Source organism: Prinia subflava, chromosome 9 (assembly GCF_021018805.1).
Source record: "Prinia subflava isolate CZ2003 ecotype Zambia chromosome 9, Cam_Psub_1.2, whole genome shotgun sequence".
NCBI lineage: Eukaryota > Metazoa > Chordata > Aves > Passeriformes > Cisticolidae > Prinia > Prinia subflava.
Genome location: NC_086255.1, coordinates 12,685,796 through 12,712,307, shown reverse-complemented (window position 1 = coordinate 12,712,307; position 26,512 = coordinate 12,685,796). Strand labels below are relative to the sequence as shown.

The window sequence follows — 26,512 nt, the reverse complement described above, 5'->3', positions numbered from 1 at the left end:
ACTGCTGCTGCAAGGCCAGTGGAGGGGCTGGGGGAATGGAGAGCACTGTCTGGGGCACGCAGTAATGGAACTGAGAGGAACCCTCTGTGTGCTGCAACAGACCAGCAAGAACAGAACCCATTTCCCAGCAGAAGGCTGAGCATTGATGGCTCTTTTCTGACATGTTCTTGCTTAAAAAACAGTCTGCTCTGATGGGGGGAGGGGAACAAGCAGCCTGGCCTCAGCTGGGGGAGACCACCCCGCCCCCTTGTTACAGCCTCTCCAAACCCATGGTTGAGCCCAAAGAATGCAGTTCCTGCAGTGGCAACCGGCTGCTGCTTACATTCATCTCAGCTGGGGTGGTGCACTGGCCTTGCCCTCACCTCTGTGGCAATCCTCCAGCTCTTACCCCTCTCTGCACCTGAGAGTGACCCCAAGGTGATGTGTGGCAATGAACAGAAAGGAGAGAAATGGGGAGGAACTGCCACCAAGCAACTCCAGCTCCATTGCTACTGCCACGTTCTACAGAAAACTAATGAGAAAAAAGAGAGCACCAAATAATGCACAAGTAAAACCAGAACAGTGGCATGCCCCAACACAAGCAGGTCTGCAGGCTGCCCAGGGCTGTTAGAGCAGTACAAGCAAAGCAGCCACCAGGTGAGCAGAAAGGCACCACAGTGCACCAGAACACAACCAGCAGGGCAGCTGCCTGCTCACAAACCTGCCACTCACACCGATCTCCACAGTGTGCTTTACTGTCCTCTCCCCTGGTGCATTCCCAGCGACCAGCAGGTCCCCACGGAGCAGGGACAGGGTGGTGGTGCAGGGCTGGCCTTTCCGCTAAGCATGGGTGCTGTGCGCAGTGCTAACATTGAGCAGCGGGCAGCTGGGCAACAGATGTTCAAAGAAGACCCAAAGCGTAATTCCCAGGTGCTGTGGTCAGTATTTGAGAGATTCTCAGACATTTCAATAAATAAAACAATTCTTACATTACAATGCACCTTCCCAATTATTATTTTGCCCCAGAATGGATAAAATACACAAGAGTTACGCCTGGCTGTGAATACATGCTACCTTTGCCCTGACATGGCAGGAAGGAGGGAAACAGCCTCGACTCTGACAAAGAACACAAGAAGTCAGCACTGTAAATCTTGGCAGGTTGAGGGGAACACACAAGTGCCTTCACGCCCATTCTGGGGTACTTGCTTCCGGAGGAGAAAAGGTATTTAAAACAAGGTACGAGAGAATAACCGTCTAGTACAATGATAGCTGATTAGATTTGCTTTGTTCTACTCCATGCAATACAAACTAAGTCTTATCGCCAACTTCTCCAGCTGTGGTGCAGACCCCACATCAGGCTAAGAAGTTACACACTCATACACACACTCATACACCAAAACAGTGGGGGCAAATGGACTTAACTGTTGAGAATGTGCTTCCTCTTAATAAAAAATATATTAAAAACAACTTCAAAAACCTACTAATGGTGAAGACGCTGCTGAAGAAGGAAGTAGCTATGGGGCCTCAGCTTTGTGTTTCCAGACAATCCAGGCATTGCAGTCGGGCTGACTAAAGCCTGCATGAGCAGTCTGCAGTGGTTGGCTCCCTTCTGGCTTGCCAGGCAGTTTCTATAAGCTGTTCCCTTTGTTTTTGTTTATTTGTTTTACAATGACAGATGTGACTGTGATACAAAAAATAAGGGACTGAAATGAAAAAGGAATGGGCCATTCTGGAGAAATTCAGATTGGTATTTTCTCCTTTGCATTAAAAAAAAAACAAACCGAAACAAAAAGAAGTTAGTAGTACTAATACAACCCTCCTGCTGCTGTCGTCTTTGCTCAGTGACATCGGGGCATGCTGGCGCACACACACACACACAGGCAGCTCTCAGACACTCGGACTCAGAAAAGCGAGTTTAAGTGAGTCTTCGGAGGAGACTGAGGACAGGTCCCAGGGCTAGAAGGTTTTTCGGTGGATGGCACGAGCTCCATCTTCTTCATATTCCTTTTTTGAAACCCACATTTTCTTAAAGGTGTCCAGAGAGGCCAGGATAGAGCCACTACGGAGAGACAGGCATGTTATGGGTTAAAGGAAAATGCTGGGGGCATTCTCACAGTATCTCTGCAGAGATAGGCTGTTTCTATCATGGCACTTCCCCAGGATGGAAAGGCCTAGGCCAAGTTACCCATGACAGAGACACTCTCTGGACAGCCACTCCCTCTCCCACTATTCTCAAATGGGCCTGTGTTACTCAGCCTAGCACCACCCGCCCCCTCCCACATGACCTGGTGACTGCTGCTTCAAGAATATGCCACGCATCGCCCAGCTGAGCAACACAACCTCCCTAACACACAGCACAACATGAGAGCTGCTGGGCTGTGGCTCCCCAGCCCAATCCCACAGCAAAACGTGTTGCTGTGCAGTACATACCCAATCCATGTGGAATACAATCTCTCCTGAGGAGCCGATATCTGGGAGAAAGAGAGAATCGGTCAGTACCTTCCCAAGCTCCTGTCTGCTCGTCCTAGCACACTGCCCACACTTCACTCCAGCTAACACCTGTCAAACACAGATGTGATCTCTCCCAACAGAAGGACACCTGGCAGTCCCCACAAAACAGCCACTCTGGTCCAGAATCCTGGACAGGGGTCACGTCAGAGGAGCCACCTTCTCGGTAATGAAACCAACTGTATTTTCATCACAACAGCAAATGCTGTTGGGCACGTGAGTGTGTCAGAAAAGGCATTTCTGATTTGAAGTAAATGGCAGCTGCAGTCTGAGCAAGGTTCTTTCACAAGGTCACAGAACAACACACTTGGTAAGTGACAAACACAAGAGATGGCTCCTACCCTTATTTTGACGTCCTTCGGAGCTAGTTTCTTCACTTCGCTCAACAGCCTGTCCCCAAAGCCTACACAAGACAGAAAATGTGTAGTGTGAGCACCTAAGCAAAATCCCAAGTTCCATCCACTAACAATGTGGACATGTCCTATGTAGTCCTATTCAAATACCCCATTCCACATCTTACAGAGAGTCCAGTCTGGGGAGGCAAAGAACACAGACAGTGACATAACAGGATTTTGCCTCCCTGAGACCTCAAACAATGGGCTCTGTTCCTCAGCAGCAACCTGAGTCAAGCAAACAAGGTTTTTAGCTAGGACCTCCTCTTTCCTCAGGCATTCCTCCTGTGTCCAGCCCATTTGTACAAGGGGTTGAATGGGAAGACCAGGATCTATTTGGAGATGTCAACCAGTGGATAACAGACTAATAGGTTCTGGCAGAGGGTATCTTTAGGTCAACTGAGCCCTGAGGGGATGGCTGAAACCTTTCTGCACAGACATAGCTGACACTCATAGGACCACTGGACTCTCACATATCAGAGATCTAAAGAAACTATAGAAGACGGAAGAGTCCTTTTTGGTATCTAGTCTCAGATATTGTGAGATACAGCAGCAGGAATGAACACAGCCATTCAGTCCTTCCCCAAGCATTGATTGGAGGAAAACAGTAGAAACCCTCCAAGCCCAGAAAGTGATGTATGAGGGCAGGTGTCTTGCATACCCAGCAGGATATGACTAGGACTCAGAAAATTAGGAAGTAAGTACCCTGAGAGAGCAGAATTTACACTGTCCTCACCCCAGAGGACAAGTTGGGTGATCTGGGTTATCTTCCCAGTTTCACATGAGAAAGAAGCAAGAGATCAGGTATGTCACAGCACACTGAAAGAGGAGAGGTATTTTCAAAGGAACCTTTGAAAAGCGTGGAGCCTCCAGACAGCACGATGTTGGAGAACAGCGTTCGCCTCAGATCCATGTCTGACTTTTGAATGGCAAAAACGAGCACTTCATGAAGTCCTTCGCATTCCTCCCCTATCAGGTCCGGCCGGAACAGCAGCTCTGGGGCTCGGAAACGGGCTGGGCCAATCTGCAGAGGAGAAGTTAGGACAGAGGGAAAAGAACAGCGTGGCTTTGTTCACTACCTACAGATGGGCCTGCATTTCTAAGGTGAAGCTGCAGAGTAATGAAGCTTCCTGGACATTCATGCTGAATCACTAGATCCCAAGTGAATGCCAGTTTGGATTACAGCTCCTACAAAGGGCACCATTTCCAATTTGCAAGTGAAAGAGATGAAGGAACTTGCTGAGCCCCATACAGCAGGTCTGGCATAAAGGAAGCAAATCCAGCCCTGGTACTGGAGGTAAAACCTGTATTTCCTCTCTTTCACCCATTCTATAGTGGGCTTAGTCTTCTAAGGAGTATTCCTAACTCTTCAAATCAAGTGTTAATGCACAGGAGACAATTCTAGGCAGGACAAAAGGCACATATAAAACCACTGATGGATTTAGTGAGCTGATACCTACCCACACTCCATACCTGACCTGCATAAAGTTTGTTAGATCAGAGCCTGCTCTCAAACAGCTCAGAGTCCCCATTGTCATGCTGCATCCTTACCCAGGACTTCTAGAAGAACTTGTGAGGTTTCTAGTAAAGCTTTCTTTCCTTAAAAATTCTAGTGCCCAGTCAACAGCCTAGAATGAGTTACGGTCTTTTAAAATTATCCCCTCCCATCTAACACCACATGAAATTTCCTGTCACCAAGGAGCTTTTCTGGAAACCCTGTGCCTCACATGAGGAATTCTCCGAGGATGGTCCTTACAAACCTCAATAGTGCTTCCATCTGGCAGGTAGTACTGAGCCTTCTCAGTCTCCAGAGTCTCATCCTTCTGGGGGTTTATTGACAGGTAGCAGGCACGCTGGAGAGGAAACAGAGTCAGGGAGAGGGAGATGAGAAGGCTAAACCCAAATGCCTCTGATAAAATGTTTTTCTCACTACTAATCGAAATCCATGTATCCCTTTGGGGAGACTGATTTCAACAGTATTATGTGCTGGAGAAAAGACCTTTAAGGCTCACAGCAGGTGAACTACCTTGCAATATCCCACTTGTGATCCCTAGCTGCCATGGATTTTACTCCATGAAGGTTAAACAAACACAAGTGAATGGTATCATCAGATCTTGAAAAACTGCAGCACAGGTAAATGCAAAACCGATTCCAAACCACCAGCCCATCTTCACCTCCATGTTAACAGCCTCTCAACAGGGATTAATGTAATTTTGACTATAACTCTCCCAGAATATGGGACAGCTGAGGTTACAAATGACCTCTGGAGGTCATATTGTTCCCACAGCGTCCCCTTAAGCAGTCTGGTCAAGACCACGTCCAGATGATATTACCAAGGACGGAGACTCCACAACCCTCTAGACAAACTGTGCCAGCACTTGGTCACCCTCACACTAAAGAAAGTTTATGTTCAGATAAAACCTCCTGTGCTTCAGTTTGTGCATCTTGTCCTGTCACTGGACATCAGTGAAATGTGTCTGGCTCTGTTTTCTCTGCACCCTGCATTCAGACATTTATATACATCAATGAGACTCTCTCCAAACATTTATTGTGGCTCAACAGTCCAAGCTCTCTCTGCCTTTCCATGTGTAAGAGTCCTTTAATCATCTTAGTGGCCCTAGACTCCCTCACATAGATAATGGATTTAGGTGCAGAGCTAAGGAGGCTGGAACTTCCCACCAGATTTCACAAGCCACAACTTCCCTTGATAAGACATCCCCTCTTGGACAAACACAGAAACAAGGCAGGGCATCACCTCCTTGATGGTCTTGACAATCTCAAACTCAGAGGTTGTGTGGAAGTCATATCCTTCCTTCCGGAGATAGAGACGCAGGAAGCGGGAGACATCCCGGCCAGCGATGTCAATCCGCATGATGGAGTGAGGCATGGCAAAGCCTTCATAGATGGGCACCGCGTGGGTGACACCATCCCCGGAGTCCAGCACCACTCCCGTGGTCCTGCCGGTCGCGTAGCTACCAAAGAACAAAGACTCAAGTCAGAACAGGCACCTCAAAGTGAGCCCAGGCAAGCAGCACATCCACGCTCAACTCGGGAAGCAGAGATTCCACACAAACAGGGCATAAAAACCCCTCAAAACACAAGTCCTGTTTGCAGTTCAGCAAATTTCCTGTAAACTCTTTATTACACAAATTTGAGTTTCAGTTCTTGCATGAAAAGGGGGTAAGTCAGACATCAGTGAGGTCTTCCACAGGCTTTTTTGTAAAAGAATGGATTTCATGGCAACATTCCACAAACACAAATCAAAGACAAAAGACACTTACAGGCTAAGCACAGCTTGCATGGAGATGAATAGTGCTGGCACATTGAAGGTCTCAAAAAACACCTCAGCAGCACGCTCTCTGTTCTTGCGCGGGTTTAGGGGTGCTTCTGTCAGCAGCACAGGATGCTGGGAAAGAGAAGAAGGAGCTGTGCTGCAGTAACCAGCAGGCAGTGGGGGTATGCTCCTAAAAGTTTCTGCTGATTTATTCACTCTAGGAACCACTGGTGCAAGAGGACAGGTACAAAGGAGTAATTTCACCTGAGCTGTATTAGATGTGAATAATCTCTATTAGGTCAGAAGACCAGCAGGGTTCTGGTCTAGTTAGGAAGAAGTGTTAAGAAATGTACTCTGTGAGTAACTCTGACCCATGAAGGACAAGTAGGATGACTCTCAGTGACAAAAAATCAGCCAGATTAGCCAAAATACATAGACCCTAAGAAAGGGAGAAGGCATATGGTCTTAGCACAAGCAGACAGAAATATTCCTACTCCACAACTTAGATTGCTCTCAGACATTTAATAATTTTTTGGTCAGATCCTTCCAGACCACAGGACTGTGGTTTTCTCCTTCCTCACTTCAAATCACGTCACTGCTGAGTGGATATGCCTGATGTGCAGGCAGAACAGGAAAAGTCAGAAACACTTGGCCTAGAGCAGAATCATTAAAGAAAGTGTGAATAGCAAATGTGAAAGGCAGATTTTCAGTCAGGCCAGACCATCAGATCTGGAGAGGAATTCTGCTTGGACACTTGTTGTGCAGTATCTCCTGAGAGGTGAAAGAACCTAATTTAGCAGCAGACACACATTCAGAAAGAAGGGCAAAGGAAAAGTCCCAAATCTTTCCCAGAATTCCAAGGCTCCTGGTGTTACACACACACTGAATGACACCTGTGCCTTTACATAACATGGTCTCTCACCTCTTCTGAGAATGTCTGGAGCTGGTCTTTAGAATAGACGTACTGCCAGATGCGCTCCATGTCGTTCCAGTCCTTCACTATGCCGTGCTCCATCGGGTATCGGATCGCAAGAAGACCTCTGTGCTCCTGAGCGAACAGGAGGGACAAGAGAGCAACAACAATCACACTTCTGAGCACTGTGGCTTACTGTCACACTCAACTGCAGTTTTGATTCCACCAAAAGATAACTTATCTATAGTGTACATGGCAAAACCTGAACACTCATCACAAACATCTCTTCCAGAGAAGCCAAGACTAGACAAGGCCTTTTCATACCAAGTAGGAATGTCTGTCTGACATTTGCAGAGCATATTCCATCCTAACACTTTTAAAGTCAACACACAGACATCCATCATATGGTATCTTTGTAGTACCAGCTCAGTCACAATATAAAACATAATAGAATGTTACTGGGGAATGCCATTTGAAGGGCTCACAAGAAATGTGACCACACAACTGACTACATGCTGACAGAAATATACAGCAATTGAGTAGGGTCCATTTCTAAAGTTCCCAGTCAAAAGTATGTAACCATATGGAGCTAGAAGTAGCCTAAAAACAAGAGAGATATATCAAAGGCTTTGGGAAATAGGTCTGTGGTCAAGCAGATTGGCACAAGAATTTCATGAAGCTTCCCACTCCACCTTGGACACACATACAAGTGACAATCTGTTCTACTCTTCAGACCTACATGATACCAAAGAACCACAGTCCAGCTGCCACATCCCCCGTTCTAGCAGCACAATGGGATATATGGACAAGTGCAGTGTACAGGTGTTCTTACCTCTGCCTTTGGACCAATGAAAATGTCCCCTTCTAAAGCACCAGCCATAACACGGACGTGCTTTGGTCTGCCCACACTAGAACAGAGACACGAGAGTAAATACTTACACAAAGAGCTCAGATGCACCCAAGGATTGCTTGCTTTGTGTTCCTCTGTCCTAACCAGAACTTTCTCAATGTGTAAGTCTGGGGGCACTACCAGGTGCAGACAGACCCAGGTTTGCTCTGAGCTAATCTCAGAAATCAGAGGTGAAGGGGAAGATTGTGCATAGTTCTGAACGGGCTGGACATAAACCACCTGAGTCTGGCCATATTTTCACTGGTTATCCAGGACTCACCTGTTTCAACAGTGCTTGAGATGAACGTGGCTAGACTGAGCAATTGTCTGAGGTGTTGGATCCACATGTGCTGCCTGATCTCAGGCAGACTTCTCAGCTTACACATTTGTGTCCCATATCCTACCATACCATACACAACATATTGCTCAGAACACAAAACTACTCACTAAAAACCCACCACATTGAAAATAAAAGCCAGTGACTATTCAGAGTTCCTGTTCCAGCAGTCTTCATCCTGGCAAAACTCTCAGAAAACTTACAAAGAAATCTGGCAGGAATCAAGACATTATACCACACACCAAAAAAATACAGAAGTCTTCACACTTCTCATACCAAATTTTACGATCCAGGTCCTTTTCCTTATGTGTGCAGATTAAAGGATCCTACAGCCTTGGTTGTGTGTTCAGCCTGACAAAGTGATGTCACCTTTTATGATGTGCGTATGTCCCCGAAAATCTCAAAATACTTAACAGCAGAGCTCTCATCTCCCTTATGCTTCTTTTCAGAAGGCAGAAAATAGTAACTCATTTTTCCGTTCATAAAACTGGGGAATTCTTCCCCTCTACATATCAAAGAATTGGTACACAGCACTAAGAAGTTACCAAGACCAGCAGAATACTTACTAGTTAGGAAAGCAGTATTTTGGTATTTGATCGCCTGCAAAACCTGCTTTAATCACACCCGAGCCCTGTGGAAGCAACAGACAAATATGTGAGTTTATCATTCATTCCATCATCTTCACAAGTTTTAGAGGAGTAGCAAAGTAGTTTTAGAGGAGTAGCAAAGTACATCAGCACTGCCAGATCCTCTCCTTTCTCCCAGGAATAAAGCTCCCAAGGGACTGACTCTCCAGGCTGGTTGGGGATGGGAAGTACCAGCTGGGCTCTTGGAGGGAGTGACTGGCACCCTCTTCTGGCAGTGACACAGTTCACAGGGCACAACCATCCCAAGCACCCTGGTACTGCTCTGTACACACCCGAACACTGCCCTGTACAGATGAGGATTTTTCTAGCCAGGGCTACAGTGAGGGGTGCAGGAGGCTAAATCCACACTCCACAGGTGTCTATCGATATCAGATAACCTCTGGGGGAAGGAGAACACTCCAGAAAGCCCAGCAAGAGCAACTGAACTCCGCCAGCTTCAGGAGGCTCTGGAAGAACAAAGGCTACAAGGCCTCTCAGAAGGAGATTTAGAAGGGATGGCGGAAGAGCAGATAAAGTCAGAGAAGGTAGCAGCAAAGAACTGTTGGATTCAGACTGGACAAGAATCTAGGGAAAATATGATCAAGTGGTGGATGAACTAGCTAATGCTAAGGAGGCAGAAGTGTGGTCAGAAAAGACACTGGAAATCAACCCAGACTGTGGTCTGGAAAGGACAAAGGTGCTGGCTACACTGCAAGAAGAAAGGCTGGGGGCAGGAAGCACAGCTGACGGGATAGAGCTTGTTCAGAAGAGATGAGAGATGGCCGTCAGGAAGGCACAGATCCAAAGAGCCTTCTGCAACATTCAAAGCAGCAAACACAGAGCAGGTAAAACCAGCCACAGCAAGGCCCTGGCAGGGAGTCAGTGCCAGGCATCTGGCCCCACAGCCCTCATCCCTGTCCGGAAGCATCCTGGGAACACCATCATCAACTTGGATCTGTGCTGACTCCTTCCCCTCCTCCATTTCCTCTCCCTGCACAAGCAAATGACATCTTGAAACAATGAGCAGCTTGCAGGAACACCCAAGTTTTGCTAAGGAGCGGATTTTCATAGGATCTCCTCAGATAAGCTGTTTCACTGGTAATCCCAGACTACCATGGGCACAAGCTCTTCTGCAGAAAGAGGGGCAGTTCTGCTTAGCCCCATGGTGGGAGCAAAGTGTGTGCAAGCTTGCACCAAAAGTTGTGACCTGTGAAGTGTCTGTTCACTCTCAAGGGCTCTGCAGTAGAATGCTCTGGTTTTGAGGCCAAAAACACATTTTGGCTACCCCACAAGGTTTTAAAATGAGTAGCAATGCAGCTCCTCCATAGCTTCCCACTTCTCACAACCTCTGCATGGGTCAGCATCACCACTTTCACTTGGAGGCTGGGGCCAGATGAGTTGCTCAGGGCTCTGCCAGGCAAGCCCTGGCTGCAGTGGTTTCCGATGGCCAGAGGTTACCAGCCAGAGCAGGCTCAGCAGAAAGGAATGCGGGGCGGCCCCAGCCTCTCCCGTTCACAGTTCAGCACTTCACTGCTAAGCTACTTCCATCAGCACTTTCAGCCGGGATGTCAGGCTCTGCACAGAGCTCTGCCACCACAACTGGATACTCCTGCCTCTAGCACCGAAGCCAGGTTTGCCAGGACACATCTGTAGGAGATGAGTGTTGGGAATACTCTGCAAACCAGACATAGCTATTTATAAAGCATATGGAAGGTAGATTGCTTGAATCCTTGTCTCCTGACAAACACCTGCAGCCAGGCTGGCTCCAGGAGCACACCCAAGTTGCCAACTGGGCAGGACTAACTACTTCCTTTCTGCACCAGGGACTCAGCTCCAGTTGCATTCCAAGGTCTGCACTAACTGATATCAGTGTCATAAAGTGGCCTGTGAAGTGTTAAAAAGACTTCCCTTCAGAGAGACTCTCTTCTGGCTATTGCCTTCAAAGGGAAACAAGGACTAAATCAAAACCACTATTTTGATTTTTCTTATCATAGCTTATAAACAACTCTCTGCCTGGGAAAGAATACCATCCTGTGCCAAGTCTTGAAAATAACTGAATGAAATATAAAATAATTTAAATAAAAATAATTGAATGAAATACAGTAACATAACGTAACCACATTAGAATATTGCACTTAGTGAATATTTTGTTCAGGATAATGACTGATCTTGTAGCTAGCACATTCTGCTGTGGGGAACTGGTTTCAGCAGAACAATGATGCTCCTACTCTAACTTAGAGATTGAAACTTCATTATGTCAGGCCAAAAATTACCCAGTGTGTCCTAGTGAGATTCCCAGCAAGTTATGCATTTTAAGATTTACATACTGAAATTCAAAGTTAACCAAATGTGTTGGGAGTTCAGAACTCCAGCCTGGAGTCAAAGACAAATGACTGCTTTGAATGTGCCGGTGGGATGGGGCTTCAACAGAGTTGTGCTTCCAACTGCGTGGGAATAAACCAAGAACAGCTGTTTGATATCTCCACACTAAAAAGACCTGACTGCACTTTCTGACCTATTCAATTTTCTTGAAAACATTTTACTTCTTTGAAGATATGTGCACACTCAGTAGATCTGTTTATTATAGACTAGTTTGAGATTCCTATGCAATGAGAGGAAAATGTTTACATTTTGAAATAACTCTGATTCAGAAGGTTTAAAGACCTGTTTTTTCATCTTTGTTTCAAAGAAACAAAAACACATGCATCTTCTCTTCTGTTACAAACTCTGTTTTATTAAAACTTAAAAAAATATTAAAACTTATATACTTCCACCAGTAAATATCCTGGCTGGGCTTTCATTCAATTTTGTTTGGCAGGAGTTTATTATTTATTTTTTATTTTAATCTGAGCAAAAGAATAAAAGAAGAAAAACTACACGTAATATGTAAAGATCAAGGAAAATTAATTAATTAAAAATTCTTGTGAGTCTCTTGAAGGAACTGAAAATACCTCATCCCTGAACATATTAGCTCTGTAGCCAGTTGGTTATGGATTCATTCATCTTGTTGCATTTAGGACTCAAATTTAAATGGAAATCACCAATCAATCTTCCGTGTAGCACTTTCTATGGAGACTGCACATTTCATATTGTTGTAAAACTGTTTTATTTGATACAGAATCTATAAGATCAAGAACAAACCAAAGACACAACAGCCCTTGCTGACAGCTCAGCTGCATAAAATGCCACCACTTAAGACTACAAAGCAAACAAGAGATAATTCCATGTTCCATGGAGGTCAAGGAATTTGCACTGACTTAGGCCACAGCTGAACTACTGAAATGTGCATTATGTTCAGCAGGGCCCCCAGACCATTCAGAGAGAGCTTGTTGGACTGCAGATGGGAATACAGCTCTTAACAATTAGATAATGAAGAGTATAAAGTTGTGCTGAGGTACAGATCCAACCTCCTAATGCGTATTACAAAGCTCTCCCTGCTGAAAACATACAGCTAAGAGCAATGTGTGGCACGAGAAAAAAACCCTCCCTGGTAATTTTTCAGCTACAGAACTTCATGTCCTTTTGGAAGACACTGAGATACCAGAGTAGGGCTGGGACTGGGGGGGTCTGGCTCTCACCAGCTCAGTATCTCACTTCCCCCTTCCCACCTTCCCACACACAGGCACACGTGAGACAGGGCAACGTTCAGCCTTCAGAAAGTGCCTGCAGCTCTCTGGGGAAAAGCCGTAATGGAACAGCAGTGGGAAAAGTGGTACCTGCTCTGTGCAGCTTCACTTCCTGTCCTGCCTGAACTCCAAAGAGTGGGAAAAATGCAGTGTCACCACAGCCTCCTCGGCCCACAGCCTGCCAGCGTTCCAGGCAGATGTTACAACAACTGCTCCATTCTACTTCTTGTACAGGGAGGGGAAGGGGGGAAGCTCGTTTATTGGAGAGGCAAGAACAAGAATTGGCTTTTATAAGACTAGCTGATAAAATGAAAAGAGACACAGAATCAGCTGCTGGCACATGAGCCCTTCTACAGGTCTGAGGCAGGGGTGGCAATCATTGCACTAAATAACAAAAGGACATGCTGAAATTAAATATGGGCTGCTGCTACAGGAATAGCTTAACAAAGTCATCCTCACAGTGCCAGAACACCTAGAGACAACTTTAATATTTAGCTAATCACACAACAATGCAGCAGGATCAGTGCTGATACAGTCATTCCTAAGAACAATCAACCTAACGCATTTTAAAATGACTTCAATAAAGAAGATACATGTCTTTCTAAACATAGTTAATTTTACTGCTTACTCTCATTTTCTGATAGATACTTTCCTTCAACGTCTAACCCAAATCCCTCTGCTGTAAGATTCCAAGGAAATAAATAAAGCAAAAACTGTATCACAGAGCTCAAGCTGTAGAGAGGAATTTGGGATCCATAATAAAGAAAAAGTCAGAAGAATAACTGCCCTTATCTGAGAAGACCTATAATCATTCACCTAATGGAGAGTTAAAGCAATAGGTTGAAAACTGCCCGGCTAGGAAACCCACATCATACAGCAAAAAGATTCAGCAGAAATGAAGTTTGTGGACGAAGAATGGAGCACAGTACTGACCCTTCAAAACAACAGAATCTCAATCACTGGCGATAGAGGTCAGAAGGGAGGAGCACGGGTTTGTGACTCAGTACACTAAAGGAGGCTCCTTCCAAGACATGCCCTCCCACCCCTTCCTGAATGGTCCTTTCTCCTGTGAGGGCAGCATGGATAGGGCAAATCAGAACTGGACCCAGAAGTACCTCAAAGAAGCACCGAATCACTGTCATTCATCTCCCGCAGAGCTATTACACACACAGATTGAAGGTCTGCTTTGTGCTAATGAGCAGCATCAGCACATTGGAGCAGCCATCTGCAACATCACACTACGCTGATGCAACCCGTGCTGGGCAGATCCTTTAGCAGTGTCATTCCAAGGCATGGGAATCCATGCTTTGGGAACAGCACTGCCTTGTTGTGACCACTGTGCTGCATGGACTGGAGGGGGGGCAGTACCAGGGGTGAAAGCTTCTCTCTCGCTGGGCCTGTGAGGGGTGCTTGGCTGGAGAGCTCCATGTCCTGGATGGGCCCAGGAAAGTGCCAGCACCCCCAGAGCTTGCTGGGGGTCGATCCTTGGGGGCCTGCCAGGAGCCCGCTGGAGCCCTGGCCAAGGCTGCCCCGGAGCACGCTGGGAGTGAGGCCACGGCCTGGCCCAGCACCCCCATTGTCCCCCCGGCACAAAGAAGGGTGGGGCGGGGCCGGGGGAAGCCCCGTCTGACTGACAGCGCCAGCTGCCAATGAGCGCAGGTGCTCTGGCGACAGTCCCGCCCCGCTCCGGCAGGTAGCAGCGGGCTGCCCCGCTGACTGACAGCTGTCTCTGCCAATGGGGGCGCGCCGCCCATCCCAGCCAGAGACAGCTTGGCGACGGGGGGGCGCTGCGCCCCCCAGCGCGGGGTAGCGGCCCCACCGCGGGTGACTGCCAGTCACCCCAACCAATCACGACTCGCCGAAGGCAGCGGCCCCGCCCCCCTAGGAGACTGTATGGCGCTGTGCGAGGGCCGGAGGCGGCAGCAGCCGGGCCGGCCGAGGTGGGGGGGGCGGCGGCGGCGGGCGGGGCGCGGCCGCCCCGATGACAAAGGGATTGCGGGCCCTCCCCGCTCCCGGGACGCGCGGCCGCCTGCACTCACGTTGTCTATCACGACGGGCTGGTTCGCTATCACATCGTAGGACTCCATGGCGAGGACCCGCCGCAGCCGCCCGTGAGGGAGCAACAGCCCAGCCCTCGGCGGCGCATGCGCGGAGCGGCGACGCGGCGCCGCCTGGGTGATGTATTCCCGCCGCCGCGGCGCCTGCCGGGAGCTATAGTCCGACGCTGCGCAGAGCCCAGCGGGGAGGCGCGCTGGGAGCGGGGCATGCCGGGAGCTGTAGGCTGGCTCTGGGAGCGGGGCATGCCGGGAGCTGTAGGCGGACGCTGGGAGCGAGCCATGCTGGGAGCTGTAGGCCAGCGCAGGAGCGAGGCGTGCTGGGAGGCGGAGTGCGGAAAAACAGAATCCTGCGGACACATCCACGGCCAAGAAACCGGTAGATGCTGAGGTCCAGAAGATACCTATGTACTTCCACAAAAAACACTGCATCGCAATTGGCTGGCTTAAGCTCAACAGATTTTCTTCGGCCTAATTTTTTCTAATAGAAAAGGAGAAAAAGGTGTTTCCATCAACTTCTGTAGAGAGGATCTACGACTAAAGAAAGTGTTTTATTGTCCCATAATTTCATGTGATCATCTTCACAAGCTACTGGTCATAACGCATCTGTTCCCTCCACAAAATACCAATTTCTCTCCATTTTTGAGGCATGGGAACCACAAAATGTGTCAGTATAAGAATGCACATCATGAGCATTTCAGTATTGGACAATGAACACATTGCCATTTTCCATTGACTAAGTATTCTAAAAGCACTTGGAATAATCGATGACTCAAACTCTGGGTCTTGAAATTAATTAAAATGGACTTCCATGCCAGTGAGCACACTTGAAGGCTTGACTCATCTGTCTTGTTCCACATCTCCTGCAGACATGGACTTTTCTCCTGCAGTTTCTGCCTTTAGCCCTAGTAGATATGTCTCATCCCAGATGTTTACTTTCAGCAAGCTTCCCCTTTCACCTAGTCTAAAAGAGGGAGTTTTTGTACAACAGGATTGAGGGGCTTAAATTAAGGTCAGTGTTGTACCACTTCAGTGAATGCCAGGAGACACTTGTTATGGGTGTATTGAGCCAAAAGAGTCTTTCATACAGACTCTGTTACATTCACCTTCTCACCTGACTGTAGCTGACTGCTTGGGTAGATGTCACAAAAAGCAGTATCACAGGAACAGGACAAGTGAAATATTTTTCACTCTGGAAGTGAGAACACCGACTGCTCACCTCCTTTATCAGGAGATTATCGCTTGGCTCTCATATTGTCAACTTCTTCACCATGTGTGCTCTCCCAAATGGTATCGTGAATGTTTTTAGAATAAATTCTCACCTATTTAAGTGAGAAATGCAAGCATGAGTGCCCACTCTCTCCTCTGAGCACTCTATAGCACATTTTTTCTATTTGCTCATTAACAAGCAGGACCCTGCTCTAGCAAAGGTGTGTAGGACTGTTGTGTACACATCATCCACATGTCCATACCTGGCTTTGCATGACCACGGTTGTAGTTGCAACTCGGGAATGAGCCAGATGGTCAGTGTGCTTTGTGCACAAGGCACAATCCGCGATCAGAGACCCTCAAACTTCACCAATTGGCAGCTTCCAGCTGCCTCCAAGGGACCGACAGGCACAGAGAACGCACGCGGAGAGAAAAGGGGCCTTGAGCATCGGAGGAGGGGTAAAGGCAGCAATAACAAACCCCTCCTCTGCCCAGGCCTGCCCAGCTGCGGGAGCTCCCGCTCCTCCCGGCACCCGCTCCGCGTTCCCGCCACCGCCTCGCGCGGGCATCGCCCCGCCCATCGCGGGGCCCCGCGCCGCCGCTAGGGGGCGCGCCCACGGAGTAACGTGGGGAGGGGGCAGAGGCGCGGCCGCCCTCGGCGACGCGAGCTTCCATTGGTCAGGCCGTCCTGTCACTCACGCGGCCCTTGCAGCGGGGCCCCGCCCTCTCCGCGCGAAGCCCCGCGCAGCGTCGCCATTGGTGGAGGTGGTCTGTCACTCACACTGCCTGGTAGTAGGCCCCGCCCCTCCTCCCGCGGCCCCACGCAGCCGCTTGGGCCGGGCCGGGCCGGGCCAGGAGCGGCTGGCGGGAGCGGAGCGGGTTCGGCACCAACCGGGACGGGCCGGGACCAGCCGCCTCCGGGACATGGAGGGCGTGCGGCCGGGCGGGGGGCCCCCCGCGAGCGGACCGGGGTCTGGCTCGGGGTCTGGGTCCGGGTCCTTCGCGTCGCTGTTCCCGCCGGGGCTGCACGGTATCTACGGCGAGTGCCGCCGCCTCTACCCCGACCAGCCCAACCCGCTCCAGGTCACCGCCATCCTCAAGTACTGGTGAGGCGGCCTGGATGGGGCCGGGGTCTTGCGTGGAGCTGGGGGGAGCGATGGGGCCGGCGCCTTGTGTGGGATAGGAGGGGATTTGGGAGGACTAGTGGGAGTGGGAGAGCCTTCGGAGAAGCATGGGGGCTGGGGACGTTGTACGGGGTGATGTGGAGGGGCTGGGGAGGGTTGCAGCACGGGGAGGGGGACTGGGGGTTTCGTCCTGAGTTAGGGGTGAGATGCAAGAGTTTTGGGGATATGTAGCAGGTCTGGGGACGAAGGCATTGGAGGTGCAGTTGATTGCCATGGGCGTGTGTTTGGAGGGGTTCCTGGGGAGAATGTGCTGGCGATAGGAGGAGGGTCTAGGGAGGTGTAGACAGGAGAGTATATTGGGGTTTCAGGGGTGATTTGGAGGGTCCCTGAGTGAGAGGTTGATGAAGGCCCCGGCTGGAGCAGGTCTTATGAAAAGGGAGTGTGTGTTACGGAGTGAAGGTGAGGGTCTGGAGTTTCGCCCTGGACAGGAGGCACGAGCTCTGTCTTCTGGCCAGGAGCCTGGGCTTCGAGTGTGGTGGCACTGACCGGAATGAACCCGCTGATGCAGCCTCCAGGCCGGACACATGCCGTGTGTACCCATAAAGCCCGCGGGGCAGTGCCAGCTTCTCTTGGCCTTACGTAGCGCTGTGTTATCACAGACTGTGGATCTGCTGCTCGCTGTCTCTGCTGACACAGTGTCTGACACCAGGAGCAGCAGTTGTTTATGTGGGAGAGTGGCGTGAAGGAAGTTCTTGGAGGTTTAGCTATCAAGATAAGTGTCTAGCATCTAATCCCGTGTGAAGAGGAGTTCCTTTTGCTTTTTGCTATTGCTTAGCTCCTCTTCTGGTGCTAAGGAACATGATCAAGTCACCCCCGAATGTTTGCTTTGTGACATTGGCCAGCCCCTACCCTAGCACCTGAAAAAGATTAGAAAATGCTCAACTTCTTTATTTACAGCTCATTTCAACCTGTATGTCTTTATCTAATTAGAGTTCTGAGCATCAGCAGAATAACATTCTCCCTATGTGCTGTGGACAACAAAGCTATGGCTATTGTTGTCCACAGAAATGTTGTTTTTTAAGTGATTCTAGCAAGAAGTTTGTTAACCCTTATTGCCTAGGGGAGTATTGTATAAAAATGTATTTAAATGTATCTCAATGGGCTGAGATAAGATGTTGCAAATCTGAGACCTCAAAATATAAATAATTTCATAGTCATCTGTGCACATCAGTATTTTGGTGGTGGTCTGATCAGTCTGTTTTTACACCTATGTCTAATCTTAGATACTCATAAAGTGTTTCCAGTCACATTAGCACTTCTTTTCTATCAACAGTTTAAAACATACTGACAGTATTGATGTAAAATTTATGGAGATTGAGGGAGATTTAGGTCTATAGTGAAAGAATGGCAAAGACCCTTGTTTGGGAAGAAACCTTGTTGCTTAAGGGATTGATTAGGGTTTTGCTGCAATTGGAGCTCAAACACTAAAAGAATTGCTGCTGGCAGTGATGGCAGGTTGCAAGTAAGAAGTAATGTGAAGGCCTGTTTATCCTGGCATTTTCCACTTAGTGGTTCCTCTAGCTGTTAGCTCAGCCAGCAGTGAGAGCTTCTGTTGGAGAGGTAAGCTTCCTACTGCTGTCCTGTGCAGGAAGTGCTTGTGCCAGGTAAAGCCTCTGTGGACACCACAAATTCTTTCTCTCCTGTTGTTGGGTGAAACTTGGAGCTTGGTTTTGTTAAGTCTGGTAGAATGACTCCTACCACAACTCTCTCTACTGATCTGTCCTACTCTGCCTGGGCTGCCACCTATTAGCTGGTTTAGATTAGAAGAGGAAATGGCTGAACTAAGCTCCCTGCCTTAGGAGAAATATTGTAACACTAATCAGTCTTTAATTATATGTATCAGTTTCTCTACCGTTAGCAGAGATTTTTTGTTCAGGGAGCTGAAGTTGTAGTCTTTGGCTTGCAGATCAGAGCAGGTCCTAACTGTGTAAAGTTGGAGAATCTGCAGAACTCCGTGCCTATTACATGAAGGGGTTTAGCCATGTGGATTATTAAATGGAACTAGTCTTCAAAAATGCTGTTTGCATATCTTGGGAGAGAGCTTGGGATTCAATCATAATCCCAACTCTTCTTGGAAGACTTTCTGTCTGTTTTTGTGAAGGCCATGCACCAAGATGGAGTTTCTCTCTTGATAACCAGTGTTCACTTTTATTATAAAATGTGGTAGAGTATCTCAAATTGAAATATCTTGTTGCATAGAATTGCTGGTGAAAACATGAAATTTGTTATTTTTTTGTGGTAGGTTTTGAAATAGGCATAATTTGGGCTTGACTACTGAGTTTTTATCACCTGTCTTGATTTTAGGCCATACTCAAAAATGCCTGCAGTGAGTTGTGTTCTGCGGCCTTTTGGGAATCACAGACTACTTCTGAAGGGTTGTTGAAAGGTAACTGAAAAGCAGTTCTATTGTCAGCTGCTGGGAAGTGACTACAAACAATACACTAAGGACTTTTCAGGGTGAATGAATTAGGAGTTTTCCAATTTCTTTCTATTGTGGGTATCTTTCCTCTCCCTGTTTCGCGATTCTCCTTCCACAGAAAGTTCAGAGCTCTCTTAATACCAGTCAAAAGAAGGCTCTTGGTGCAGATGCAAATACAGGGTTTCCCCTGAGGCAGCCCTTCCTGCTCCTGAATGAGCTCCATGAATAGAGAATGTAACAAATTTGTACTGTACCTCTGGCTTTGAAGTTAGGCTCTTCCTAATAAAATCCTCCAACGCTTCCAGCTCTTTGTGTGAGTGCATGTACTGATATGTAGATTGTGATACAAGGTCGAACCCTGCCGTGGCGGCCGTGGGCGGGAGGATGTACCGCAGCAGCGCCGACGATAGAGCAGTGAAACCTGCCACCGAAACTGGATGAATATCTGTGCTGACTAACCTTTGGTGAGCATTATTGCCATGGCTACATTGTTATGTGTGGCAGGTAGCTGGCTTAAAGCTCATGCTGGATGCTTGTGCAGTTGCAGCGATTTTGGGATAGGTGTGTGGCTTGGATATGTATTTTTCAAAATTTGAATAAGTCACTGCTGCAGGGTTTTAGTCTACATCTCTTCCAAGCCTACTACATTTCTCAGACTGTAAATAATGGATCATTGAGCAACATGTGAACCAGTTGATAGTGAACTCTGGGAAGGACTGAGCTCAGCTCTTCCAGGCCACCTGGTGCCACATTGCTGTGACCACCTCTTGGATAGTGTGGTGCTGTAGATCTCCAGAGAAGTTTGGCCTTTGGAGACAAACACAGGAATGCTGGCAGGAGTGAGGGAGAGGTGTCTGGCTTGCCTGGTGCTGTCCTAGGCAGGACTTGCCATCTGCATCAGACCTGACAAGTATGTTTGAGTAGCCCTAGGGAAAAGCACATACTCATGGAACAGTCCCTGTCCTGAAAAGAGCAGTGTAGAGGTTGTCTTGTATGTTGTCGGTGTCAGAGTGCCTGTGTCAGCAGTGTTCCAGCACTGATTGTTTGACTTCTCAAGTGTTATTAAACCCAGTTTGGAAGCAGGTTTTCTTCACGTAGGAGATGCTGGTTGCTTAGCAGTGATCCCTTCATTGCAAAGCCTGCAAACTGCTCTGACCACTGACTAATCTCTCACGCTGGTCAGTGTATGACCCTCCCTCACTCCAGAGTCTTCCCAGTCCAGTGATAATTATGTGTGGCTCCTGCTGCTCACTGCCATTTTTCAAGGGTGACTATCCTGGCTGGAATTACTTACATCTGACTGCTTCCATCGTGGATCCCTGGGGGGCTGAGCACTGGCCAGGACACAGGTGCCATGCTCTGAACAGAGCCACCTGAATGGGTGTTTCTGGTAGAGATCTCAGCCTCCAGAGTGACCTGATGCAAGTGCAAGGGAACAGGTGAGGAAAGGGTGTCAGAGAGGACTTGTTTTTTCCTGAGTGTTTCAAACTGTTGCTAGACTTTGAAAACAGGTTTTCTCAGGTGTCTGCTGAAGATCAGACACAGCTCCATCCTGGGGTTTGACACACTCTCCCCAATGTTTACTCACCAATTTGCCTTTTATGCCACGAAGGTGCCACTTGTCATACATACATTGTTCTGATGTGGCCTTTGACAATGGACACCTGTGCCACTACTGGGGGTGAACTGCTCATCCCCTCTGTCCTGCCCCGGTATCTTGGGCTGCATCTTTGACTGACCTGCTGGAGAAACTGCAGCTGGTCTCAGTCACCATGATGGCCTTGTATGACTTAAGAGGGGAAAGCTGTCCTAGGTAAAGTCAGTCATGTTAGACAGCTGCTCTGGCTTTTTACCAGCAGGAGGAGAAGAAGGCAGCACAGCACACCTGTGGAGAGGCCTTTTAGTACACCAAACTTATATGCTGTTTTGTACAGACTTGATAAGGTTGGACAACAGGAGGAGGGGAGAGGATGTAAAGTAGTGTCTCACTGTCACTAAGGCTGGATCCATCTTCTAGCCATGGAGATGGCATATGATGATACACAAACCCCCAGGACAAGTGAAAGAAGTACAGCCATGCCCTGCAACCTGCAGATGATTGTGTCAGGGTCTAAACAAACAATAGACATGAGAGGAATTGAGATGTAGAATCATTAGTTCCAATGAATGGGGACGTGTGAGTTCAGATTTTCTTGTTTGGAGCAGCTAAGAGTTTTACTTTAAGAAAGCGTGTTGTAGGCACAAAGTGGTTAAACAGCTGCTCAGCTGTGGCATAACTGCTTGTGGTAGATGTTCTGTGATTGACAGAGCAAACAGCAGAACAGTCCAGCGTGTTCCTTCCTTCAGCAGGGAGTTGTCCTGTCTTTGCCCAGACAGAGGTGACGCGAGTGGCAGGAGGATGTCCTGTGCTCTCTGCTGGCACATGGCCTCAATTCCCTGTGCCTTGTAGCAGGAAAGGTGGCTGCAGTCTTTGGTGATTGCTGCACAATGTAACCTGCCTGTGCTGCATTGACTTTTGAGTTATGTTCTTTTAAGGAAGCCATTCTAATGCTGATGCAGAGGGGGTACCATGGTGTTTTTTACTCATTCTTGGTTAATGCAAGTAGTGTATTTTTAGAAGTTTTGCTGCTAGTTTTACTGAATCAATGTTTTTCTCCTCCACTGTTTGAACTATTTTATCTATGTTCAGAAGTATGGATTACTCTCCTCAAAATTTACTAATTTCAAAATCTGCTTGAGGAGTAGCATCAGTTTTTTTGAGGTATGTGCCTCTGGACTGAATTAAGAGCTTGCAATGCACATACAGCCATTGCTCTTTTACTAGTACAGTTTTTTCATTTTTCTTTGTGTTTTGTGGAAGCTTTAATATGATTTTCCAGAGGTTTTTATGCTTTAATGTTAAAAACAATTTTGGTGTGTTGCACACATGTACTTTGTCTTCCTGTGCGCGGAGCTTTCTGGACTTAACCTTTCTCCTCATATATATATATATATATATATATATGTATATAAAATTTTTTTTTTTAATAATTTAAATGTTCTAATTTTTGTTTTAAACCAGGTCTTTGTACAACCTCTTCTATCACCTGAGGGGAGACTCACCATTTGTCTTGAGTAAACTAACTTATGTAAAAATTTTTCTGGTTTAAATGCAGGTTGGGAGGACCTGACCCTCTGGACTATGTTAGCATGTACAGAAACCTGGGAAACCCAGCGCTGAATGTTCCTGAGCACTGGCACTACGTCAGCTTTGGGTTAAGTGACTTGTATGGAGACAACAGAGTACATGAGTAAGTGTCACTTAAGTTCTGTAGCTGGGCATTGTTTTGTGTTGCATTTTGGGGGTGTGTAGGTAAAACTCTGTCCTGCTGCTCATATTATTTGAACAGCTGGTTTTCTGTTGAGAACACCCTAGCCCTGGTCTCATAAAAGATGACGTATGCCTGTTCGTGTATGTAGAAGAAATTCTATGTTCCCTTCTGCCAGCTTTGAATGCAGTATGTTTCCTTTCTGTGTTGAGTGGATTTTTGTTTAAATTTCTTTTAACTGGTTGGGAAATTTTCTTTTAACTGTCTGTCTTGTTGTGTTTTTCACACTCTGTAATCTGTTATGGTCGTACACTTAAATCCTGACCCCTCCCTGAGCATGTTAAATGCCTTCCTCTGGAAAACTGCTGTAAGGGCATTTTTGCTGTTGCTGGCACAGCAGTGTTACTGTCAGCAGACTGCCACCCCAGTGGCTGCTGTATAAAGTGCCAATTTGTGTTACAGAAGCCTAAAACTGTTAATTGTTTGACCGTCTTTTCTCCAGTAATTAAATTACTGTCTTAGGTTGTTGGTATGGATGGTTTCTAGCAGGAACTTTGGATTAGACCAAGCAGGCAGCATGAGCTAACCCTAAGTCATTAATATAACCCCCTTTCATTAGCTGACCTTATTCCTTAACTCCAGTTAAAGTCAGTAGCAGTAGCCAAGCCATCATGATTTTGGGGCTGTGAACAAGGCCTTTTAACCAGCCAGAAATGGCACAAGGTTTCTGCTGTCACTGTTTACTGAAACTATCTTTGTGCTGTGTTATAGTTGCAGGATAAATGTCCTTGAGGAACGGTGCAGCAAGGGCTCCAGTTTGTTCTGACAAGCTTTCCTCCTTTTGTTTGTCTTGGTTAAGATTCAGTCACCAGTTTTTTTCCATCAAAGTGCTCCTCTTGCAATAGCAGTAGTTGGCAGTTTCTTTAACTTCACCCATTCCTCAAGGCAGTTTCTCCTGGTTTTTTTCTCCTTGTGTTTGTGATTACAGAACTGTTTTTCAGAAAACAAGTCTGGAGTTTATACAGGACCCTAATGGCACAGAGATCTGCCTGGGACATTTAAGCAACATGTCTACTAACAACAAACCCCAGTTGTTAGTTGCAGGGGCAGGGGAAAAGTGGGGCAAATGAAAGAAATGAAGTTTAAGGCCTCCTTCTCTGCCTTCCACAAGAGGTCTTAGTGTGAACATGTAAGCTTTCACATGCTGCTTTTGTTTATAGATCAGGTGTGTGTTTCCCTTCTCTCTGTGTGGCTGGAATAGCATCCTCAGCTCCACAGCACTGTGTCCCTGTGTCACTTCCCCTGAGATGTTCAGCTGTCTGCAGTCTGTCACCTTTGAATTGGCCTCATTCTTGGAGCTACAAAGATTAATAGTATTTGTCTTGTCGAGTAGGTTGGTTCTACCTTGTGTCCAAAAGTCTTAATATACAATTATGCACATGGTAGAGCTGTCAAGACCTACACATCTCCTAAACACTGAACCTGAAGTTATCAGCTGGTACATGAGCACTGTAGACTGGCTGTGAGAAGATTTTCAGAGGAGCTGAGCACTCACCAGCAGTTCTGACTCCCAAGAGCAATTGCTGTTTGCTAAAACTGCTCTCAAAATTTGATGGCCGTGGGAACTGCACGTCACCAGCCCAGCCCTGGGTGCACACTGTAGGAATGTGGTGGATTTTCCTATGCACTCATGAGGTTCTTTTTCTCTGACGGGGAATTTAATAAAGCTTTAGTTAAGAAAATATGTCTCTTTTTTCCTTGAAGGACTTTGGGATTCTGCTGTCCTAGGTAAAGTGTGCTGTGCAATGGTTAGCAGGAGCATGGGGTAGCAGGGCAGTTGTTTAAATCTTTGGTATACTTCCTTTAAAACCAATGTGGACTGAACTCTGCTCAATTGCCCTGGCCTCTGGAGACAGGAAAGGGTTTGTAGGCTTTTTTGGTTTCCCAGCTGTCTACAAAGAGTGCAGAGATGGATCTGCTTGTGACAGTGAATGAGGTTCCTGCAACAGGGATGTGCTTCCATAGCCTTGCTGTCCTTCATACAGTACAGTCTAGAACAATTATAATGCAGTATTAAATACTTTTTTTTTTTTTTGAGTGAACTAATACTGAATTGGAGGCCCCCATATTTTTATTTATAATGGAATAGCAAACAGATGTAGCAAATAATGTGAAAATGTTGACTTTAATTTATATTTTTAATAAGAACCTGAAAAGTCTGAAGTAGAGCTCTCCCGGTGCCTCCTTGTTGACAGATTTATTTTCAGTTAAAGCAGCACTGTTTCCTGCTCTGCTTACGTATGAGCTATGCTCTGCTTACAGAACCAGTCTGGTTTTAAGAATCCGTAGAATAAGATGGAAGAAATCTAAGAATTTCAAACAAGGAAACCTTTTTCATTTAAAACCCCTCAGTGTTTCATGGTATAATGGCAACCATGACACCAGCTGTGCTGGGCTGATAGCTCTAAAAATCCTAAATCATGATGTCATGACAGCATTAGGGAACCACAGGCCTTTCAGTGGGATTTCATGCCAAGCTGCTTGCATGGAAATAAGTCCGTCCAGTCAAGCATGTTGCACAACTTGAGTGGCAACAGAAATCCTTCCAGGATGTTTTTGCAAGTTATACTCCATTTTTAGCTTTTTCTATCTTCTTTCAAAACAAATCTGTAACTTCTTGAATCTCTTAGCAGGGTTAAAGTAGGGCCTTTTTTTCTGACTGTTCTTGCATTCTGAAGAGTGGTGGGTGCGTGCAGCCTGCTGGCAGGAAGCATGGGGCCAGTGCAGTTGTGGGAGAGGAGGTGGGGAGTTCTGTGGGTTCTTCCACCCCTCGCTGGCAGCAACTGCTCACAGCAATGCCAGCAGCAAGGAGCGTGTGTCTGCACAAAGCCAGTGCCTCAGCTGGCAGCTGCAGGTTCCTGCTCTGATGCCAAGCCATCACTGAGGTTGAGACAGGTGTCTGATCATACCTGCGTTGTACAAACATGGTGACTTCTTCTTTGTGGGAGGACAGGTGCATGAGGAAGGCAGCATCAGCAGGTGTAGCTGGACTTGGACTCCATCAATGGCAATGCCAGCTTCAGCTAGTGCTGAGTACAGCCTTTGCAGCAGCCCTCAGGAGTCTCTGAGCCAGGAGACAACAGGCAGAAAGTGATGCACAGGAAGTTCTACCTGCAGATGAGCAAGAACCTAATTACTGTGTGGGTGACCATGCACTGGAATGGATTGTCCAGAGAGGCTGTGGAGATACTAAAGAACCATCTGGACACAATCCTGTCCCATGTGCTCCGGGATTACCCTGTGTGAGCAGGAAGGTTGGACCAGGTGACACACTACGATCCCTTTCAACTTTACGCAGTCTGTGATTCTGTGTTACTGTGGTGCCGCAGTGTGTGCCAGCCCCGGATTGTTCTGGCACAGGTTTGCAGGGCTGTCCAGGGACTAAGAAGGAAAATGTGTTTTTCCCAGACTGGCTTCTGTCTTCAGTTTGCTCTAAGGCCAAGGTTGAATCTCCACTTAACTGTTCTGTATTTCAAGTGCTCATCCTTTTTCTTAACACTTTAAAGAAATGCATGGAAAGTGAAAACCATGATGCGATAGAATTTCTGAACATCTTAAATAGTCTTATTTGTATTAAAATTGCAGGGTTGTAGTTCAGAGCTCAAATAAAAAGTAAGGCTTAAATTATGGATAGATTGAGATAAGATTTTTATTTGTGGTCTTCCCACATCCCGCAAAGTGACATGCCAACTGTGTTTTGATGTTTACTACACCAGCTTCATACTGACAAGGGT

The 26,512-nt window shown here is 47.1% G+C and overlaps 2 protein-coding genes across 5 annotated transcripts in view; one reads left to right on the top strand and one right to left on the bottom strand.

Moving 5' to 3' along the window:
• Positions 1–902: 902 nt before the first annotated feature.
• On the bottom strand, positions 903–14,742 carry ACTR1A (actin related protein 1A). The gene is made up of 11 exons (XM_063405413.1): positions 14,584–14,742; positions 8,859–8,923; positions 7,899–7,974; positions 7,076–7,201; positions 6,161–6,285; positions 5,635–5,851; positions 4,640–4,732; positions 3,729–3,903; positions 2,829–2,890; positions 2,410–2,450; positions 903–2,038 (listed from the first exon to the last, which is right to left on the bottom strand). The coding sequence occupies exons 1-11, from the start codon at positions 14,629–14,631 to the stop codon at positions 1,936–1,938; spliced, it is 1,131 nt and encodes a 376-aa protein (XP_063261483.1). The 5' UTR covers positions 14,632–14,742; the 3' UTR covers positions 903–1,935.
• A 1,851-nt stretch (positions 14,743–16,593) lies between these two features.
• SUFU (SUFU negative regulator of hedgehog signaling) overlaps positions 16,594–26,512 on the top strand; it is an 89,339-nt gene continuing 79,420 nt past the window's right edge. For 2 of the 4 annotated variants that reach the window (XM_063405410.1, XM_063405409.1), the window contains exons 1-2: positions 16,594–16,913; positions 22,566–22,700. In XM_063405410.1, coding sequence (XP_063261480.1) covers positions 16,732–16,913; positions 22,566–22,700 — 317 coding nt within the window. In that variant the 5' untranslated portion in view covers positions 16,594–16,731. Of the gene's footprint in view, positions 16,914–19,295; positions 19,378–19,760; positions 19,875–22,565; positions 22,701–26,512 lie in introns of all 4 variants that reach the window. The other 2 variants (XM_063405411.1, XM_063405412.1) reach the window with 2 other exon arrangements.